This window comes from Adelges cooleyi, unplaced genomic scaffold (assembly GCF_023614345.1).
Source record: "Adelges cooleyi isolate 19-005CV unplaced genomic scaffold, UGA_ACOO_1.1 ACOO_flye_CR_arks_rails_tigmint_CR_PRNA_9, whole genome shotgun sequence".
NCBI classification, from domain to species: domain Eukaryota; kingdom Metazoa; phylum Arthropoda; class Insecta; order Hemiptera; family Adelgidae; genus Adelges; species Adelges cooleyi.
Window position 1 is genome coordinate 8,094,537 of NW_026096579.1, and position 17,866 is coordinate 8,112,402.

General features: G+C 31.6%; 2 protein-coding genes across 5 annotated transcripts; one reads left to right on the forward strand and one right to left on the reverse strand.

Moving 5' to 3' along the window:
* The first annotated feature begins 546 nt into the window (after positions 1-546).
* Positions 547-14,212, forward strand: LOC126846429 (uncharacterized). 4 transcript variants are annotated; one of them, XM_050585810.1, is made up of 4 exons: positions 547-657; positions 11,584-11,727; positions 13,540-13,705; positions 13,788-14,212. In XM_050585810.1, exons 2-4 carry the CDS (start codon positions 11,585-11,587, stop codon positions 13,962-13,964), a joined length of 486 nt encoding a protein of 161 aa, XP_050441767.1. In that variant the 5' UTR covers positions 547-657; position 11,584; the 3' UTR covers positions 13,965-14,212. The 4 variants fall into 4 exon arrangements, with proteins under 4 accessions (XP_050441767.1, XP_050441770.1, XP_050441766.1 ...); XM_050585813.1 differs by lacking the exon at positions 547-657 and adding an exon at positions 992-1,008; XM_050585809.1 differs by lacking the exon at positions 547-657 and adding an exon at positions 4,165-4,282.
* Positions 14,071-16,884, reverse strand: LOC126846428 (phosphatidylinositol glycan anchor biosynthesis class U protein). The gene is made up of 7 exons (XM_050585808.1): positions 16,565-16,884; positions 16,008-16,210; positions 15,735-15,939; positions 15,047-15,278; positions 14,717-14,988; positions 14,483-14,625; positions 14,071-14,319 (listed from the first exon to the last, which is right to left on the reverse strand). Exons 1-7 carry the CDS (start codon positions 16,692-16,694, stop codon positions 14,209-14,211), a joined length of 1,296 nt encoding a protein of 431 aa, XP_050441765.1. The 5' UTR covers positions 16,695-16,884; the 3' UTR covers positions 14,071-14,208.
* Positions 16,885-17,866: the final 982 nt, after the last annotated feature.

The following is a 17,866-nucleotide window of genomic DNA, read 5'->3' on the forward strand; positions in this document are numbered from 1 at the left end:
TTGAAGTGGTCTTTGAGTGTAAGACATTTTTTTTTTATTTCAGACAATTTAAGCGCCAGTTAAAATTATTAATAATAATTTAACACGTCCACTGCCACCAAGTGTGACCCCTCGCGGTTTTATATTTTTTAAACGTGAAACCTTATTTGACATGGACAAATAACAGCTGTGCGCTCAACTCTAAACATTTTGCCATTCCAAGTGTGTTACATATTTATGGGACATATTTTTATTTTATAAAATTTTAGTTTTATTTTTTTTAACGTTTGTTTTCAACATTAATAATAGAAATGATCACGGTGGTAAGTACAAGCGACGACTAATTGGCATGCTAATAATAATAATATATTTTTTTTTATCAACAGTCATTTTTACAGTAGTGAATTTGTTTAGTAAACCGTCTGGCAAACACAACGGCTATTTATTATTTTTAATGTTAATAATAAATATTGAGCAATATTTACCAAATGCGTTTCGCGTAGACGTTGGATTAAGTGTAAACATTTTTTTTTTTTTTTGAATAATTGTACCACAGACAGTTTAAACGTTTTGACATCAGTCACATTATTTTAATGGTAGTTTATTAAAAACACTATATTACATAATATAAAATTAATATAACGAGTTATTACTGAAATTAATTTCCTCAAATCCGTAGTAAGTACCAGATTAAATTATGCTATTTTTTTTTGTGTTTTTTAATGGTCTCCCTCGAGGGGCTCTATACATGAAATATAGTGATTATTTTCATATAGGTTTATTACTAGCTAACGTTTGCTTCACGTGTCTCGCCACAGAATTAAAAATATGTAAAAGCCAAAGTAAAATAAAATCACAAACAAAATAGGAATACTATATAGAACTGTTACTTATTTTGTATGCATTACACTTTCCAGTAATGCAACAAGACGCGACCAGAGCTGTTGGTCTATACAGAAAGTTAATGGTGCATAATTGTGTCTTTAAAAAGTCTATCAAACTTTAACAGTACTAACTTTAATCGTTTAGGTAAGTCCTGTTACTTGTTGGCCGTCGGCTTCGAGAAAAAAAATTACTTTAATATAAAATTACTACCACTCTGTACAATGCTTATTGTTTTCAAATTTATACAAATATTCCTGTGGAAAAAAAATATATATATACAACAATTATTTTAGTTTTTAAATTCTCTAAGAACATTGAAACGGCTGTTTTTATCGGTTTTAGTTTAGGGAAAAAAATATGAAACTGCATACAAATTGTTTAATAATAAAGCCAAAACCTGTTAGCTGGTTACACCAACAGAAATTAAAAAAATTCCTATAAAATTGCATACCACTTGGGTTTTTACTTTTATTTTCATGTTTATAAACAGTAAAAAAAAAAAGAGTTAAGTTTTTAGGTACTTTCGGCAAATTAAAACTAAAATTTGATATTTTCCATAAAGCTCTGAGTTAATATTTGTTATAAAACTCTTTAAATTATTGTTGTTAGAGTGTATACAATTTAAAAGGGTTGTAATTTACTCGCTTAGAGGCTTAAGTCATATTTGCCAAAATAATGTATTCAAACATAAAAATGTAATTTGTTAACATAATTAAATATAAGATATTGTTTTTATTTTAAATGTTTGAAATAATACATACTTGTGTTCAATAAGCAATAATTAGATAACGAATAATAATTTTTGGATGAATAGTAAATAAAAAAATTAATTTGCCACGAATATCTGAACACTAACAATCCGTTAAATAAAAGATAGTATTTAAATTTAAATTAAAAAACAAAATTCTAATAATGCCCAACTTTGCATATTATACAGAATTTGTATAATAATAAGTAAGATACGAATTTGAGTACGGCTATTTTCGCTATGTATTAAATTACATTTTATACAATTTGCCGGCTCTTTTATAATAATTTACGGTTATCCAATGTTAAATTTGCACACAAAAAAAAAACACCCAAAATATTTACATACTATTATAATAATTTACTGGTTATTTTTAAATTTCATGAAGCCCACGTACTTTTATGAGAAACAATAAGATTAGCGTGAGTCGAAGAAACCAATTTTGAATAAACGGCGCCTTCTCAAAAGGTAGACCGAAAAATTGCCCATTACCAAAGTCTTAAATTTATGTTTAATAAATTACAGTACACTAAACAAAATTAAACTGAGAAAATGTATTATATCAAACACATCAGACTGCACTGTGATCTTACTGGTTGGTTTCAATGTTACCTTATTAGCTTGTTGGCCAACCAACACTATTCATAATCAGCAACCATTGTGCACAACAATAGCTCAATAATAACCTTAATAACAACCCCAAATGAATAATAGTAAATCCTAACATCCGGCGAACATTCATTTCGGCTAACATTATTTGATTTTGGCAATTTCTCTTATGTGCTGATTTTTGCAATTTCTCTTATGATTTAATTAAGTACCGAACACGTTCCCAATGCGGTGCTCGATTCGTAGATCCGTCTTTACAGTCGTTAAATGGCTTTGGAAACATCTCATACGATTAGAGACGACGACCTTTCTTGATTTGTGCCAATAATAATATTTGAAGGTTTTTGCCATTTATCGACCTCCAGAGATTATTTTCACCGATTTCCAGCCATTAGTTTTGCGATAATTGTTTACTTTTCTTTCTATTCGTAAAGCCGGCACTGATGTGGACTAAGAAATAATTGAATGGCGTTGTGCAGAAGGCAAATTATTCCAAAAATATCTGTTTGGGAGTAATTTGACTAAAAATATGTTTGCAACTGAAATTCCCTACAACTAATTTGTCATATTACCTCGATGAATATTTTGAACAATTTACTAATATTTGTATCATAAAACCAATATTCACCACGATATTAATTATTATTAGTATTTCAAAAAGAAAATATATGATTTCCATGTAAGTACTAACTTTCACATAAATCGTTTATATAATATAATAAACTAGATTGCCAAGTGTACATGTCGCCAATAAAGATAATAATTGAAGTTACCATTTTCCGCCATCTTTGTGGGAATTAGAACCTTATCACATGTTTATAACTGTTATCACTGTTTATAAAAATTACAAATTAAGCTGTTGTTAGCGCAGAATCAAAAATATATTATACACCTGGAGCTTGGATCAAAAAGGGCTAATCTCACTTTTTGGCGAAAATGAGTTATTCCACTAATTATAAATATTGAAACATCATCTAAATCGTATGGAAAAATGGCACTCTGAGGGCATCAATTAAATATAACTTAGAGCTTGATAAAATTGTTAGGATGGATCATAATGGAAAACGAAAACTTTTAAGTCCATTTGCCAAAAGTTACAAAAAAGTAAGATTAGCCCTTTTTGACCCAAGCCGACCACTTGAATTCTTATCGATAGTTAGCAATCTAGTTTATTATATATAACCACTTGTGTGGTTACTGGTTAGCTGAAGTCGACGGGCAAAAATAAATAACAATTTCTTGTCAGCTCAAGCTTAAATGTATATTAAAAATCAACCGTCGAGTGACGTCAACCGGCGGCCGTCATCGTGGTCGTGGTCGAAGCGTCATCGACGCTCGACCGGTGTCAAGGTCGCTGGGACGCCAAGCGCTCGACCGTGCCGGATCCCTTTGGTTGGCCGTTACCGCCTCTCCGGGGTACGGTTAGCTGTTTTTTTGTTATTATCCTATCGATAAGCTCGGCTAGGTAGGCCATACATAATGCGTTGTGCACACGGCACGTAGGTATATTCAAATATATATAATATATGTTACAATATTACTCGAGGACACACGTATACATATATATATATATATATATAATACGGGCATCGCAGTCGTGTTGGTTTGTTTATTTATGCATGTGCACGCTAACCATGGGAACGCACGCAAAGGTCTTGCCTCGACGGCCGGCGGTGGCGGCGCGCGGCGGCGGCGGCAGCGGCAGCGAGATTGATCGGGTTACGAGCATTATTCGGCCGTCGAGTGCCGGTCGATTTGGTTTCGTACACGCCACGGTGGACGCCGGTAGACATCAGCCGCCGCCGCCGCCGCCGCCACAACTACACGGGCACAGGTCTGTCCGCACGGTCGTGTACGGCGTACGCGTATGGGTGCCGGTTGTTGCGTGTTCGCCGCCGTTGGCCGTCGTCGCACTACAACAGCAGCAGCAGCAGCAGCTACCGTCGCGGGCGCGTCCCAATCGACCGCGGGCCGCCCGTCGCACAAGACCGCCCTCGCGAGACGCTGACCCGTCACCGGACAGCCGCCGCCGCAGCCGCAGCCTCACACCGGTTTCTTCGAGTAAGTCGACCACACACGCCGACCGCGGCCAATTGCAGGCCGATCCGCACTGTGTATCACGTTTAAGGTTTAACAAGAAATGTATATTTTTCTTCTTCTTCGTGTCATTGTTCTTGTGTATACAATGTGATCTTTTTAAAAATGTCGATAACCGGTTTTGAACGATTATCGTTAAGATGGCACGGGAAGTGCTCCTGCTCTAAACTACAAACTTTGAACACTTCAGAAATAGTGAGTTGTCCAAAACTATCCGGTCGTCGACCAGTCAACATTTTTAGTACGTTTTTCTCGATTTAAAAAGTCGATGAAATGTACACGCATTACCGTTTGGGTTTCAAAAGTCGGTGTAAGAACAATGAAAAGTTTGTGGAAAATTAAGATCACATTATATAAAAACGTTATGAAAAAAAAATAATTAATTTCTTATTTTAATACGAACACCGTTCGTTTACCGTATGAGATATTGAGTGGTTCGCGATAAAAAATATGATCACCTTTTATTATGCGACTGTAATATTCCCTAATTAGCTTCCCGGGTATTCTGGGAAAACTTTTATTGCTAATATGGATTTCCTCAGGGTCTTCAACGACGTTTTTGGATTCTATGGTAAATCCTTAAACTCTAAGGACTTGAAATCCTATACAAAATATGTCAAATGGTGTTAGAATAATTCCTGTTCAGTACTTTGAGCCGATCAAGAACTCTTAGTTAGGATTACTTAAAATTATAATAATATATTTGTGTTCGAGGAATTAATTATACAAATATATATACCTACTTCGTATCTTTGATGTTAAATTATACCTCATTAATTTTTGTTTTTTTTAATTACGAGATCAGCAAAGTACTTTGTTACCTTTTCTACAGGTTTCAATAAAATGTTATCCGCCAAAATTGTAATTTTAATCACTGACTTTAGTATTTTTATAACGTTTTTATGAACTCGCAATCTTGTTTGTCGTTCCGGGTGGAATCTTGCAACTCAAATTTCGAGCACTTCCCGATTATTTATTATTTAACATTGTTAGTTTGGACGCTTCTTGATGTCCATATTGGGACACAAATTATGCAACAGCTGAAGAACAAAGTACCCTTGCCTTGGAGCCCAGACTTCTTTTGGATAGTTCACACAATGATCTATAGAGTTTTCTTGTCTTTGCTTTGTTTTTTACACCATCTAAATGTTGTTGAAACGTTTATGTTCTGTCCAACCGACACCAAGGTATTTCGGGACTTTCTGTCTCTCATTAGAGCAAATTTAATTTCTTATTCGGTTTGTCAGGTGGAACACTGTAGCAGGTGTTTTGTTCAAATTGACGGTTAGGTATTCTGTTCTTGTTAGGTTAAACAAAAAAAAAAAAAAAATGCCAGAGACAAAATAACCGATAATTTGCAATTATTTCTTTTATCACTTTTTTACACAACGACTCCTGACAAGTCTTTTGTCAGGTCGTCAGGCGATTATTTTGCCCTCGATCACACCCTTCTGGATTGATATTGTGTGTAGCTCTTCTGATCGTTGGGGGGGGGGGAAGGGTTTGAATCGAGACGAGGAGACATGGCAATCATAATTGGTTGAACAGAAAAGTACCATAGAAATGAACATTGGCCAAGAATACAGGACAGACAAGCGCACAGTGCAGACGCCTTAGAGAAAGAGATAGTATGGATTGCAGATAGCGAAAATAAACTTATTAATTAAGGATAACACGAATTTCATTATCTGTCGGATCACTATTGTCGTGGGGAAGTTTGTGAGTTAGTTAGGAGAATGTTGTCAAGAACGTGACAGGTATATTATTGAAGGACTTGGAAGTATTCTAGTCGCAAGAGCCCGAGGCGTGAAATTAGACCATTCAAAAGCTTTAAAGTGAATGAAATATTTGCATATTTCAACGAGCCGAGGGCAAACAGCTCTAAACCGAAAGACATCCTAAATCCTATAATACAAGGGATAAGTGTGGAGTGTAGGTAAACTATAGCTGTTATATTAAAACGTCTGAATAAGTAGTTCATGTACTAGATCTCGTTGCATTCCATGGTCAGGTTAGGTCAGGTTTTTTAGTGCTTTGACATGTTTTGAAAAATGAGTCATACTCAATGTGAAAAAGAAAGGGTCCATATTTTAATACGCTGTCTTTCGGTCCGTTGAACATAAACTTAAGCATAAACTTGTGTAGAAAAACCAATGACGCTTTAAATATCGAATATTTCAATCATAATAAACGGTAAAGGTATTATGGGGGAAAAAAATGTGTCATTTAACAAAGACTTGGGTTAGGTAAAATCGAATTGGCTGTATTGATTAGTCTAAAAAATTGATGTTTGCACCTACTCACACGCCTACACGACCTTGTCAAGTATGGATTGGAGTTATACCGGTCTAAATATAACCTAAGTCAACACTTGTATGTCCATTGTCCATATCTATAAGCTTGCCGTCGTTTTGTCTTAACCAGACTATATACTTATAAAAAAAACTTTCAACAAAATACATTTCTCTCAGAAAAGTTTTAAAAAAGTCTTATTAACGTTGATCGTGTACAAAAATTGTTTTCGTTTAGGCACACAAACACAATCAGGATTTCCTACAATATTTTTCCTCATTTTATTAAATTTTTACTTATATAGAAGAAAATGTACCCGCAATAAAGATACAAGAAAATTATTTTGCTGAATTTGGTATTGTAATCGAAATTAAATTAAAGCAAGCAAACCGTTATTGTTAATTTAAACACACTGATTGGGACGTTCAACGTTTTGCATACATAATAAAACTCCTTAAAAGTATAATATAAGTAGTAGAATACTTATTACTTACAATATTGACTACATAAAAAGAATAGTTTTTGTGTCTAAATTATTTAAACAAATACTTATCTGAAATGTTTACATTTTACTAAACGTTTTATATTAATTATTTAATTATATTCAGGCGTTTAAAATAATTAGGTATTTCAAAAATTATTTCAATTAATAAACATTTAGCAAAGAGACAACATCAAATATATTGTATTACATATAACGATTTAGATGTGCATACTTTGAATAATTAATGGCAATACAAATGTAAGCTGTACAAAATTTTAATATTTTTTATCATGAAATTTTTAATCTAATAAAATAAAATGTATCAAGGGAAAATGGACTTGAGTAAATTTTATTTTTTTTAGTTTTTCCAAAGACATATAACCGTGCTATAAGATATGAGATAAAATAATTTGTCAAATTGTTTCCTCCAATAAATACTTACCTAATTAATAGCTTGAAAAAAAACACATACAATAAATGTTCTTTTTAATAAATTAGACACAAAAAAAAACTTTAAAATAATAACAGGAATAACTTCAATAACTCAACTAGCCAATCATAAGTATTAATATTTATAAATTATTTAATACAATGCTATTGTTTAACTTGTATGTAAATAAATTATCAAGAATTGCTTATAATTGTGTCAAATAACATGTATGTTACTAAAACATAAGCATTTTTTTCTTTAAAATTTCAAATCTTTCTATTGAAATCGCATTTTTAGTATCGTCGTATATTCAATAAGCAAGTCAAAATATTTTTTTCAAATGTCACATCATTGTTTTTGCCGACAATAAATATTAGTACTACATTTTTACATTACCAAAAGAGAAGTAAAAATAATAACATTCGTCTTTGCTGTTAATCGACACCAAAAGCAAAGACCAAAAGTTTATTTAAGACAAACTATGAATTTACCGTCAAGTTTTTGCTGTATGCTAATTTTATGCTGATAATATGAGTGTGGACTGATCGGATGTGAGATAATTAATTGTTTTTCCAGCGTTTGTTTTTACAATAGCTTAACGCGTTAGTTAAATACAATTGGCATCATCACATATCAGCACTAACCGAAATAAGGCTTATAAGATTAATAAGGATTTATAAGGGGCAACTACTAGTGGAAACATAACCTAACCCCGTTTGTAAAATACATAATATAATAACACAATTTCTTTGTGTTGAAATTCCACTGGCAAAATCAATTGAAAACCAGTAGAGCCGTGTTCAATAGTATTAAGGTTAAAATATTAAATAGGAATATGATGGCATTTCATAGTAGATAGAAATATCTTCTAAACACCCATCTTTAGCTGAATACAATTGCCACATAATTGCATTACATAAGACTGCAGTCTGAATGGAACGGTGTCTAGTGTATGAATATATATATATAGTCTCCTATTCGGCAATTGTATAGAAAATAGCAAGATTGGATTAGAGCAATCAATATAGCATTAACCACCTATATGTTATTTTATGAATAGCTTCGACTGATTTTGGGTTTGAAAGAGATTGGCCAGGGAAAACTCAACACCGTTCGTTTTCAAATCAAATTTAGCCAATCCCGTCGGTTAACCTAATCGATCAATCAACGTTGAGTGTTAAAACAGCGTGCACGCAAGCACTAAACTGCCTGCCCCTTGGATTGGACATCTCAAATATTATTATCGAGCATATGACCGTTCAAAATAAGTCTTATAGTTTAGCGAGATCCTCGATTACTTGAACGTTCAAAATCAATACTACATTCTCCAAACTCCAGGCCTCCCCCGGGGTCAATGATGCCAATAACACATTGTGAAAAAAACAGCTACAACTGTGGCTTATGCTCAGCTTGCGGTCCGGTCCAACATGAAAACTTGACACCCTCTGAAATCCGCCGCCAGTATTTTACTATGCCGTCATATATTTTTCATCTTTACACTTGATTTTATTTAAATTGGAACCTACGACGAATAGAGAGTATGCAAATTGTGTGTACACCGTTGTGTGAAAGATTAAACGTTGCTGAGTTCAACGACTGTGCTAAAGTACACACCGACTGGGCGCGTTAAGTAATGTGGATCAAATCATTAATAGGGTTGGTGGCAAATGTTTATTAAAGGCTAAACGAACACGGGCAATGTACATAATGTATAAGTGCACATGTTCCTTTGGAATGTACGTTGACATGATAGTGAATAAAATAAATGATCGTTTGTGGGCGTTTGTGTGATCTAATAACATGTCATAATCGCACGTTAACATGATATTTTATACTTGAAAATATCAAACCAAAAATAAAAAGCGACCTCTCATTAAAAAAAAAAAAAAACCACTCACGCCATTTGAATTTAGTCGATTCGTTCCAAGTATTTCCCAATGTTAGTAATCGTTTGCAAAATGAAACCATAGTTAGCACAATGAAATTGTTTTCACCGTTAAAATAAATACAAAACAATTTTGCGCCGGCAATTGACCTTCTGACAGGTCTTGCTTGAAGAATGTCAGATGTTACCTTGACATGTCATTAAACTCATCGTACGATTATTTTAAGTACACTGTATACTTTAAATTGAAGGAACTAAAGAGTTTCTATGGTCCTTTGAGAAAAGTGTATGATTTCTTAACTATATTTTACACAAAACGGTATTAAAGTAATTTTCCTCACTAAAAAAAAAAAAAATGTATAGCATTTACATAATTATCTGACTCTTGAAAGTGTTTATTATTTAAGAGTTACACTACACAAAACACAAAGGCGATTCGCTGTAATGAGTAAAAGTAAAAAAATATCAAACATAACACATTAATACTAAAAACAAAGTAAAAATATTATTACCTTTTAACAATGCGATTATTTAACCGGCAAGTAATATGTACTTAATACTTAATGGCGGAATTGGTCACACAACAGACACAGATAAGTAACTCTACGCTGATTTATACACTCTGCAACTAAACATTTCAATTATTTTAACTAATGTGGTTAAAATTATTTTAAGGCCTCATAACACAAAACTACACTGGGAAAAATAAAATGAAGTTGAAGTTTCCACCTCTTATGAGGGAAAGGGTTTTAGATAGTACGACCTACATCTGAAAAATGTTTACCAAACAACTAAAATGTATCAATTTATAAACATGGACAACCGCAATACTCAGATCGTTCAGAATTGTTTTCCTATGACATAATATGGTAAATGTCCACAGTATACAACATCATGAATTATGGAAACATCTAACGTTTTGTTTATTTATTAAATATTAAATTAACTAGTCTGTATATGCCATTGGATATATGACAACGGATTCTCAAAGCTATGACGGTGTTATTTATACAACAAACTATTAAAACATAATATTATTTATAAAACCTACTATTGATTTAAAAAAAAACAATATTTGGTTTACAAAAAATAATTTTGTCAAACCGATACCATTAATTTTGGTACCGACCAAAATTAATGAATTGCTACCTACAAAAAAAAAACACCACTTTGGGGGCATAACAGAAGCTGATTATAAGTATTATTATTATAACTTTTTTTTTTTAATTTTACCATACAAACAACAACATTTAATTTTAATCCATACTAAACAACGAGTAGAATAAGTAATATTTATAACCGCTATGTACAAGAGAAAAAAAAACAATGACTATAGATGACAGATTTTGCACTCAAGAAGAAGTAAAATAAAGAAAAAATGTCCACAAATTCTCGAGGAAAGGATTTATATATATATATTTTTCTTTGGTTTGTCAACATACATCGATTGTGCTTTATCTAAAGAATATTTCATACACATTTGGAATTAGATAATTTTTTTTAATTTTGAGTTGAAAAATATGTAGATTTTTTGGGTGCTTTTATCGGTTTTGAAGGGAAAGTGGTGAACTTGTTAAATTTAATGTTTTTTTTTGGTTCATAGCTAGTCCTTGGCTCGAATACAAATTAAAAAAAAAAGCTTTTTTTCCAAACCCATATGTAAATCCAAAATGATTATGCGTAGTGCGTACCATACTTAAAGCCCAGTAACGTCAAACATGTAATGATAATACTTATTGCAAGAAAAAAAATACCAGAATTATTTTCTTACAATGTAAATTTATCAAAGTAATTATTGTATTGATTACTGTTTTTTTATTTTCCATAACTCCAATAACCGAGGAAAATTTTTATTTTACCAACGTTGTATTCTATGAATTATTTTTGATTAACCGGCCAAGACCCGGTGTGCTATTTTGAACGAGAAAATTACAATTTTAAGGAAATTGGAATCATATTTTATTCTGATATTTTATACGACATTGAAATCCGACCACACTGAGTAGGTAGATTTTACCTATTTTTAATTAGGTACATTTTATCTGGCATTTCGGTCGACAACAAAATAGGAACCAGACCGCATGCAATTCCTTTAATAGGGACACATTGTATTAATTAACCTGTTTCGATGTAAAATTATATAAATTTCCCTTTTTTTTTTTTTTTTTTAACAGGATGATAACTTTTGGTCAACACTTTGCCATTACATTAGCTGCTCAACAGCACAAGGCCAAACAACAGGCACCGGAACAACACCACGAGCAACAAAACCACCAACACGACACTTCGCCGGGTGGAGTTAATATTCTTTTGGGAGGGTAATGTGAAACACAATTATTGATCAAATATATAGTTCCTGTTTATTGATCGATTATTACACAATATAGGCAAATTATTAAAGAAATAATATCGTACAAAACGCCGCGTCAATCATATTGTTATTGTAAACCTATTTTGCCGACAAGTCGCGCTTTCGCTCTGGAAAAAAAAAAAACCCCATAAATTATATTCAACTCGGTGGTTACAAAATGAAAATAATCGTTTCCGATTTGATTTCAAACGCTTTGTTTTTTTTTTTTTTTACTAATGACATATTTTACAATAAAAAGTAGTACAATAGGTAACAATTATAATGCAATGTGGCGAACAATAATAACATTGAGTGAAAAAAGAAGACCCACATTACAGCAGTTGTATAAATTATAATATGTCAGTTGAAGAGCGAATTTGTCAAAAGTTCCACCACTTAATAGCATGTGATAGATATTTAGTTTGATGTATAATATTTCGATTTGTACACTACCGGAAACGATTTGGTTGGGTTTTTCCAGTTCTAAATCACGCCTTTTAAAAAGCCTAACCTTTTTACTGCCAACAAATTTAATAATATTTGGTTTTTATTTTCATTTACAAAAACCACTCGCAAGGTCCTCGCAGCAGTAGGTATATCGTTATTGTAACAATTGGTATTGTTTAAATTCTATTCATATTTTACATAATATGCCCGTGCACTCAAATAACGTTTTGTTAATTATAATTATTTAGAGTAAATAGTACCGTGCGATTTCGCAATAAAAATAAAACTAAAAAGATGCAACATACAACTACATAAAATAAACTAACCCAACCAAGGTTTGTATTTTTTTAATTACCGCCGTCCATTAACATAATTAAAAATATTTTTAGTAAGCATAAAACTGAAGTAAACTCAAAATACCTGTATATATAAATATCATAAGTAGGTATGTACCCTTTTCAAAAATCAAATTCAAACATTAGTGTAATATTATATAATACCAAATATATATATATATAACTTACCTTGCATGTCTGTTGGGGCGAAATGAATGTTCTCAACATTTTTAGGATTTTTTTTTGTAGCCGGACGTATAAAGTATGTTTAGTTTTTTCTTTACTGTTATTTTTATAGTATCTTCGGCCACACAAAAAAATGATTAAAAATCCGTTTCTTATGTAAAATATTCTCAGCTTTTTGAAAATAATATATATATATTTTTTTAAAAGGCGTTAAAATTTAGTTTATAGTCTAAAAAGTTTATTTTCCGTGTTGTCGAAAAATTGAGAATTTTTTTTCAGAAAGCTGATATAATTTTACATAAAAATATAAGAAGTGTAAATTTCAAACCGGGTTCTCCAAATTAAAACATTCAGGATAAAAAAATGATATTTCATAGAAAAGTAAGTCTAAAAAACGACCACAGTAATCAAAATAGTTGAAATAATTATGTGTAAAAAGATAATTTTCTGCTTTTCTATGAAATTTCACTTCTCTTTATAAATGTATTTATTCTTAAATCCTATTTAATTAATAAATATAAAAATTGAACATACCAAAGAAAATCAATAAATTAAAAAAAATTGTTCCGGGAAGAAAGAAATAACTTTTTTAAATATTATTTTTATTAGCCTTTATTTTTAGACTTTTTCAATTTTCTATACTTGAAACCAAATTTTTGTTTTCTTCTAATCTGTTCGGTAGATAAAAAAAAATGCTATTATTTATGTACAGAATTAATCGTCAACTTAAAACGTAGGTATTCGTCTATAAAATAATTTATAATTTTACACGAATGATTAACAAACTTCAATAATGTTTGTTTTTCAAACAGAGTAATGATGAGCAGCATGGTAATGTTTATCCTGTGGATGTGTTACTGTTGCCGATGGAAAGACAATAAGTTTGATTCGTCGTCGTGTGATGATCGGCCGCAACCTTTTTGGATCGACATCAACTCCAACGCTTACTATGAAGCGCTACAGTGGTCCTTGCAACAGGTACGAACGCTTTTAGTAAACATGTTTAATTGATCAATTGTTATAAATATTTAATATCTAATATGCAAGTGGTATAATTTAGGATTGTTGCGAGATACCGGAAACATATTTTGCACCAAACACAATGCAAGAGACTCCGCCAAGATACGAAGCGGTCATCACGCCACCGCCTAGATACGATGACGTGATAAAAGAATCGTACACAAAGAAAAAAACCATTTTCGATATCACAGAACAAAATAGAATGCACACTATTTGAGACCACGCAGTCGTCAAACAATCATTTTCTTTTATTTATTTATAAATATAAAAATTTGTCACTAGGAATTACAGGGACATAGAAAATTGTCAACAAACCCATTAACTCGTGTTTTCTACAGTTTAATTTTTTTTTGTTGAAAAAATAAAAATAACACAAATGTTACTTATTATTATAATTATTATACGAATATCGGTAAAAGGTCCAAATAAACTTGACAGAACTCCACAGGACCGTTTGATAATTAATCGAGCATTAGTCTTGCTTCTTTGCCGTTAATTTTGCGTTTCATACCGTGTTTCATAGCAAACTCTCGTTTGATGTATGCAAACAGTAAATCGGTAATTAAAAATATCTGAAAACAAAAATTACGGTTAACGATTGTTATAAAACCTTTGTGATACTATTAAAACAAATGACATAAATAACACATTTTTAGTTTCAATTTTACATTATTTTCGACGTGTGTGCAGTAAAAATACGCAAGGACATTAAAATGATTTAAAAATACAAATTACTTGTGTCGTGGCGAACGCTAGTGTTACTCCGAAGTAGAAATTTGCGTTTGCCGATCTCGAATAGATCCAGAGATGCCAAACGGTAGGCGCAAATACGGTACAGCCGACAAAAAAACACGCTACGATAAATGCCTGTTGCATAACTAAAATCAAAAATTGCAATTGGTCAGTAAAGTTAATAATAACAATAATGATTATTTTATATATTTATAAAAAAAAAAATGTTTCACGTACAATAAAAATTATGCCTGTGCATCGGTAGCAGACTTAAGTAAAATCCGACGTCCCCAATACTCGGATACGATTTGAATACTGCCGTCAACGCCAATAGGCTAGTAGCCAACAAAAGCGGATCACGACGGAGACGAATGCTTAGGGGGATTACGTACAAAACTGACGCGTTCAGTTGAAACGCACACACAAACAGCGCGCGGAAATGTTCAAACATTTCGGTAAAAAAATACCAAAACAATCCGATGTTTGGCTTTAAGTCTCTGATATTCAATCTGAAATACAAACAATATTTTTTATTTACTTTATATAACAAAGTTTGTGTGAACTCACATGAAACCATATACTGTATCTAGGAACATCCATTCACCCATTACGACGGAACACGCACATAACAAGGAGCAGGTAATTAGTGTACATAATAGGAACGTGACAACAAAAGAACCAGTCTTTTTTTTACTTTCAGTCGGCGCACAGCTTATCATCAGAGGCGCTACCAGACCGAAAGTGTAAAACGTTGACAACGACGCCAATGCTAAACTAAAACTGCCCAAAATCGTCTGGCCTGTATGAAAACAGAATATTAATTATTACTATATTATTAAAAAAAAAAAAAGAATCATTATTATTAGTTCGGTAAGGCATGACATTGCTTTGAATAACGCCCGTATCAGCATAGTGCAAGATAACGTCAGGCTCTGGCTTTACGACAGCCTGATAATTCCATTGATTAAACATTAAAATCTATACAGTTAATAATTATCAGTCTTGTAAAAAAAATAATAAATAAATGTAAACTATATAGTATTCAAAGTACTCAAATGAATAATGTTAACAATGTTTTTTTTTTTTTCATTTTTAGAACACTTTTGTACTTATTCTACTGAATATGTATTCTGATATTAAAAAAAAAAATAATTTATGCAAGACTGATAATTACGATATGAAATACAATCTTAACCTCACAAATAAACTTGAATATGTCACAACTATTTTACTTACAACGACTAGCTCTACTTACGTTTTACCATAGCAAATAAACAAATTGCTAAAAATAGATTATTGAAAACGGTAGTCGTCTTTGCCACACAGTTCAACACCGTGTACGGATTAAGTAAATAAACAGAACACACGTAAACTGGATTTACAACAGCAAAATGAATTGGTATCAAAAGTTCAGTCGATTGTTTAATGTGTACGTCTTTGATTCGCAATTGCTCTTTAAGCTAAACAAAAAAAAAAAAAAATATGTCATCAAAACAGGTTTTGTTGATAAAATAATAAAACCACTCACTAGATTTTCAGTGTAAATCTTCGATGTGTAATACAGTATGATTGCAGTAATAACATCACAGACGATAAACACTAGGTAAATGTGAAGTTCCGAAAGGGTCGACGTCAAGTAACTGAAAAATATAAGAACCAACGGCGTTTCGTGGAACAAGTCCCCATCATATGGGTTGATATTCTGATTGTACAAAGACACTCCTTCTATTACTGAAACGCAAAAGGTAATAAATTAGAAAAAGACACCAATTTAATTATAAAATAGCCAAGTAACTAATGTAAGCTCGAAAAAATAAGGCATAAACACAAAATAATAACGGTCTACATGTTACAATCATTATATTATAGTCCGTATTCATTTGAAGACAACACAAATAGAAAATCCAAATTGAATCTTTTGTTGATTTCCTTGTTTAATTTAAATAATCCCAAAAGTCGTTAATGAGATGTACATATTATACACTTGAGAAGCCTTAGGACACACCCATATATGATACGGAATTTACACAAAACAAAAATATTGTAATTTATACCTGATATGTATAAATTGTCTTGTATACAAACCTCTTTTCCAAGAGTTCAACGGCGTGGAGACTTCGACTCTATCCGCAATTGCAGCGCTTAAATCATTCAAGCCCAAGTAGATTCTTATTATGACGCCAATCGCATACACGAAAAATAGTAGCTTTCCCATAAATTACCAATCGCGCAAAAACTCTTACACTAATATAAACGCTATAAAATCATAATATTATGTATTCCTAACAAAATCATACGACCATCGCCTTATTCTATAGTATTTATTTGATACCTATTCAACACAAAAATCAAAACGTTTTAAGTAGTTACCCAAAAATGCCGTGCCGTGTGTGATTAGAGCATAATGCAATTTTGTTGTCAGTCAGTTTTGATAACAATAATATCATGTTAGTTGTCGGTTAATCATGGAAAAACAACGTTGATAAAAAATTAAAACTCATGGAAGAAAAAATCTTTTTCGGGTATGATAAGGATTATTTTGTATTTCTCACACACCCACTACACCCATACGAATTGTCGTAAAATTAATATTAAATAATGCTTAAAAAAAAATTACAGTGTACAAAATGTAGGTACAATATTACAATACAGAATAAAATATAAAATAGACGCTTCGATGCGAATCTGTAGATTTCTACTTGTTTAGTATTTTAAAACGTACCTATTAATCATTATTATTATATTTTATTACTGCTTTCTTTATGTGATCAGGTGAACTGTCTGATTTTGTTCACTGAATCGGATAGATATATTATACCTCGATAAGTTCCATTATTTAATTTAACCACAGTTCTTCTAAACATTTAATATTAACGTGCGCCTTAATAATCTACTCTTATTAATTAATATGGCTTCTATGAATTATTATTGCTTTAATGCTTTATTTTGTATATTCTGTATCGGTACGTTGGCAAACGGTACGCTTAATGTATTTATTATTTTTTACCATAATCCATAAAATAAAAATATTATAATATATTGTACTCTGTACTTAGTCAATTTATGATATTTATCTAACCATCTTTCATTTCGCAGTAAACACACACCGCTTATTTTTTTGTTTAGATTCATTCAAGAAAGGCGACTTAGTTTTCTTACAGGACGTCCAAGACAATTGTAATTGTATTATATTTTATAACATTGAAATAAAATTGGAAACATTGAATCGCTGGCTGATAACAGTTTTGGAAAACATTGAAATTTGTTTGTCAAAATTGATTTAAAATAAAGTGACTTGTTCTCAAATTTAGGTTAAGTGATATTTTACATTGATGGTTATTTTAAGTGTCATGTTCTATACACTCTAGGTCAGAAATTGTACTCTAA